Source organism: Nicotiana tomentosiformis, chromosome 2 (genome assembly GCF_000390325.3).
Source record: "Nicotiana tomentosiformis chromosome 2, ASM39032v3, whole genome shotgun sequence".
Taxonomy (NCBI): domain Eukaryota; kingdom Viridiplantae; phylum Streptophyta; class Magnoliopsida; order Solanales; family Solanaceae; genus Nicotiana; species Nicotiana tomentosiformis.
The window spans coordinates 142,420,883-142,426,005 of record NC_090813.1 but is presented as its reverse complement, the minus strand read 5'-3'; the positions used below and the strand labels follow the sequence as shown (position 1 = coordinate 142,426,005).

The 5,123-nt window shown below is 39.0% G+C and overlaps 1 protein-coding gene across 1 annotated transcript; it reads left to right on the top strand.

The window, feature by feature from the left end:
• Window positions 1-289: 289 nt before the first annotated feature.
• Window positions 290-2,668, top strand: LOC138905756 (uncharacterized). The gene is made up of 3 exons (XM_070194278.1): window positions 290-817; window positions 1,781-1,868; window positions 2,553-2,668. The coding sequence occupies exons 1-3, from the start codon at window positions 290-292 to the stop codon at window positions 2,666-2,668; spliced, it is 732 nt and encodes a 243-aa protein (XP_070050379.1).
• The last annotated feature ends 2,455 nt before the right edge of the window (window positions 2,669-5,123 follow it).

The following is a 5,123-nucleotide window of genomic DNA, read 5'->3' as shown; positions in this document are numbered from 1 at the left end:
GTTGTATATCAAGGAAATAGTTAGGCTACATGGCACTCCAGTTTCTATCATTTCCGATCGATGGGCTCAGCTCACGGCCAATTTTTGGAGGACATTTCAGAAAGGTTTGGGTACTAAGGTGAATCTTAGTATAACTTTCCATCCACAGACCGACGGGCAAGCAGAGCGGACTATTCAGACGCTTGAGGACATGTTGCGTGCTTGTGTTCTTGATTTCAAGGGTAGCTGAGATGATCATTTGCCACTCATAGAGTTTACTTATAACAATAACTTTCATGCAAGTATCCAGATGGCACCATTTGAAGCATTATATGGTAGGAGATGTAGATCTCCCATTGGGTGGTTCGAGATTAGGGAAGCAGAGTTGATAGGGCTAGACCTTGTGTATCAGGCTATGGAAAAAGATAAGATAATAAAGGAGCGGTTGAAAACTGCTCAGAGCCATAAAAAATCCTATTCGGATGTTCATCGCAGAGACTTAGAGTTCAAAGAATATGATTGGGTATTCTTGAAGGTTTCCCCCATGAAGGGCATTATGCGGTTTGGGAAAAATGGAAAACTGAGTCCGAGGTATGGCGGGCCGTACAAAATCATCCAGAGGATCGGTCTGGTGGCGTACAAACTTGAGCTACCACCCGAGATGTCATTAGTGCACCCGATATTCCATGCGTCTATGTTGAAAAAGGTAGTTGGAGATCCGTCAGCTATTGTGCCAGTTGAAACCATTGAGGTTAATGAAGAATTGTTATATGCAGAGATTCCAGTTGCCATTCTTGATAGACAAGTCCGAAAGTTGAGGAATAAAGAAATTACATCTGTGAAAGTGTTATGGCAAAACCAACAGATTGAAGAGGCCACGTGGGAGGCCGAGGAAGAGATGAAGAAGAAGTATCCTCACTTGTTTGAATAGTTGTGTAATCCTTTCTTTTACGAATCTGTCGCCTAAGAATTTCGTATCACTTGTTCAGTTAATGTAAATATGCTCTTTTGGATTATATGTTGTTTACATGAGGCCACGGTTGGTGTGGTTATGAGTTATGCTATGTCATTGGGTTCTATACATGTTTGTACGAGGTGTTTCTGGGGCTCTCTGACAGGTGGATAGGCCTCGTTACAAATGAAACTCTAGCGAATTCTTGAGAATTTAGAGAGTTAGTTAAATTTGGGGCTGCTGGTGTGTGGTATGAAAAAGATGAGTTACATAAGATGTTAATAACAGATTTTTACCCTCATTCAAGGACGAATCATCCTAAGTGAGGGAGAATGTAAGGCCCCGTAAGAGTTTTGCAAAAGAAAAAAAAATGTTTCGTGGTGCCAAATTGGTTTTACGTGTTGTGTATTATAGAAATTCTTCACGGTTCAGACTTTTTGGGTTGAACAATGCACCAGAAAGTAAAGAAAAATGTTTGGCAGTGTTATTCGTTTCTACGGTCCATTATGTGACCGCAAAATCACTCTGCGGACCGCATAATAGCCGCAAAGTGAGGCAGGTGAGGGTCAGTCTGGAAGCAATTATGCAGTCGATTATGCGACTGTATAACTATTCTGCGGTGCATTATGCTACCGCATAACAATAATGCGGGCCGCATAGTGACTGCAGACACAGGCAGATTTTTGGTCGTTTTGATCAGCAATTATGCGACCGATATGCAGTCCACATATCGATTATGCGATCGCAGACCCTGTTCCGGAGCTTCATTTTTGGGATTTTTAAACCCGACCCTATTTCGTTAAAAATCACCCCATGAATCATTTTGATCATATTTTCTGATATTTTTAGAGTGAGAGAGAGGGTCCTAGTGGGAGAAGTGATCCTCATCACATTGCTCTCCAATTCTCACTTAGAATCTTGAAGATTATCAAGAGAGGCACCTAGGTCTTCTTCCTAAGAGGTAAGATTCTATCACCCAAACTCTTAATTTCAAAATGTAACTAGAATGGGCCATTAGTGAGGTAATTCATAGGGATGGGAGTGCTTACTTTGCATGCATGTGTTCCTAAAGTATGTGGGAAGTTTGTGAGCTAAAAATGATAGAGAATGGGTTAGGAAAATATGGAATCTTCCACAAAGAGGGGCTTAAAATATTGATACACACCTAGTATTTGATAATATGCTCAAATGAGCTAAAACCATGCTCATCTTCCTAATTTCGGTTCAATTTTTGTTATATTGCTAGAATAGATTGAAGTGGCTAACATTCCGGAACATCTTAGAGTTTTAAGGAACTCAATTGAGGTATGTTGGCTAAACCCCCTTCTTCTTAGAATCGAACCCCACGGTAAGCATGTAATTGGAGTAAGCCCTTGATCATTATAGAATTGGCGATTTCTAACGTGTTTGTGTTGAAGGATGTAAGTTCAATATTTATTGTAAATGATTCATCATGTTATCTTGTTATTGAGAATGTGTTCAAAAATGTGGAATATGTGTTAGAAATATTAAGGCTTCATGTCAAGATCGAAATAAAGGTTGTTGTGCCAAATTGTATGAAAAGCCTCTATGTGCCTAAGATTCCTAAATTGCTCATATGTGAATTTAATGTCTTGAATAGGAAGCCTTATTGTTGTTGATAATGATATTGAATGTGGAAAAGTGTTCTGGAACTATGGAGTACGACCAAGTGCCAAGAATGACTTTGTATTTGTTAAGAAGTACGATGTGAGATGATTGACTGATGAAATTGTGGTAATGTCTCAAATGAGATGGCCTAGCCGATCGGGTCGAGATCGGACTCCGTGTAAGAACACGATGGTATTGTGGATGAAATTGTGGTAGTGTCTCAAATGAGATGGCCTAGCCGATTGGGCCGTGATCGGACGCCATGTCGCACACATGGTGGTACTGTGCTGGAAAGTTATAATTGTGGTAATGTCTCAGATGAGGCGGCCTAACCGATCGTGCTGAGATCGGACTCCGTGTAAAAATACAGAGGTATTGTAAATTGTGGAACATCGGTACTTAAGGTCACCCAACCTAGTAATATGGAAATTGTCTTGAAAATGTATATGATCCTTAACTTGTTGTTTTACTATTATTTGAAGCCCTGATTGAATTCTTGACTGTTCCTATTGTATTATTATTCATTCTATTGAGTTGGTGTTTAGCTATACATACTAGTGCTATTCGACGGTACCAACGTCCTTTTTACCGGGGGCGCTGCATCTTTAAATGGATGCATGTGGTTACATAACAGATAATACGGATCACAGATAGCGTTGCATCTTCTTCTCAGCAGACTCGGTGAGCCCCATTTCATTCTGGGGTCATGTATTGTACCTTTTATTTATATTATGGTCACTTTTTGAGGTATAGCCGAGGCCTTGTTGCGGCACCATCTTTTCTCTCTTTTGTATCTTTAGAGGTTCCGTAGACACTATGTGGGTTGTACATGGGTGTTGGGAATGTTAAACAAGTTATGTTGTGTTTGATCACTTGTTCCACTTCAACTATAAGAAATGTGTATTTTGAGAGTTAAAGGCAAAATGACTAATGAAATGATTTAGGATTGTATGAATGAGACTCCTACTGTATAATTAATGAAATCACATCTTCTCTTGATCATGGATTAATTGGGTAGAAAGTATCTAACATGCTTGCTCGGCTAGGTTCACTCGGTTGAATGCCGGTCGCGCTTCCCGAGGATGGGGCGTGACATGTAGGCTGCAAGACGGGTAGGATACAATTTGGGTATAGTGACTACACCTCCATGAGCAATTTAATAGATACAATTCACAATCTAAACCCCAACCTTCACAAAATAATAGCGTCAAGCACCCAACTTCTTTAAGCACAAATAAGATAAGAGCTACCACTATCAAGGAATCAATTTTTTGTCTTTCTAATACATACACAAACTCTGTTTTTTTCCTTTCAAAGTTTTGATTTTTTTCTTCTTTCAAGCAAATTTACTCCTTTTTCAATTCGTTACACATGACTTTCACAAATTTGCAAATATTGCACCTTTTTTCATTTTTTTAGTTCCACTCAAAATTCCAACCATACTTCCACTTGGCTCTAAACAAGCTCATAACGAATTCAAGTACACAACAGAGATAACAGGTTCAAACAAATAGTCAATTCCAACAAAAAAGGTCAGTCTTATAGTGGGGTTGCCAAAAAAAATATGATTACAGGCTCAAAGGGGCTAACTATGATACACATAATTAGGTTAGTAAAAGCATATATCTGGCTCAACAAAGAAATGCCTATATCATTTTCTAGACTGAGCAAGACTGCTATTTCTTGCAGACACACCGGGCAAGTTCTAGACATCAACTGACATGTACAGAACATCAATAGTAACCTCACATACGCATTGGCATATAATCACTCAGGACCGGATCTTTCCCGACTCTCTATTCAAAACATTTAAGAAAAATTAAGATCAAACAAATTATGGTATTTATACATGATACAAGCAATGAGCCTAGGCGTCACAACTAAATCACTCACCGCTCTCAAGACACGACAACGTTAAGAAAGATTGTCTCCAATTAGCACAATGACACAAGATTTTTTATTCCTAAGAAAAGAAAAAAAACTAACTACACCCGGTTCAAGTAAATATCCTTGGAAAAGAACTGCAGCCCAAAACAAAATGAAGAGGGAATTGTTACACTACCTAAGAAAACAAAACAAAAATAAATGGCTAAAATAGTTTCTTTGACTTTAGTCCCTTAAGAAGACTGTCGAGGAATCCATCATCGAAGAAAGTCAATTTTTTTAACTCAAATAATACTAACAAGAAAAAACACATATATACATATTTACATCCCCCACACACACTTTAAATTGTGGCATGTACCCATGATACATAAATAAAAAGCAAGGGGTAAAAAAAAACTCCCCTAAATCCTCTAGTATGGGTCTGAATCAATGTCGAGGTCCACTTTGCACGCCCGAACTAGTGCACGCATGTATGCTGAAATTTTCTTTTCTTCCCTCTTCGAGTACACCCCACACTATTCATGCTTACCCTCTCCACTCGCTCTTTTAGGGCCTTTTGAATTCGGAGTGTGCAGTCGTCTCATCTTTAGGTGCCCCTATTGCTTCCTTCATCTTGAACACCACTCTTTCTTTTCTTGCTCTTAGCATGAGCTGTCTTTCCTGAATATCCAGAATA

Bases quoted from the DNA above. Each gene is read 5' to 3' on its own strand.
- LOC138905756 (XM_070194278.1), top strand. From the start codon at position 290: ATGGCACCATTTGAAGCATTATATGGTAGGAGATGTAGATCTCCCATT. The intron at 818-1,780 runs GTGAAAGTGTTA...TGATATTTTTAG, and splicing joins GGAATAAAGAAATTACATCT to AGTGAGAGAGAGGGTCCTAG. The intron at 1,869-2,552 runs GCACCTAGGTCT...TGTCTTGAATAG, and splicing joins CTTGAAGATTATCAAGAGAG to GAAGCCTTATTGTTGTTGAT.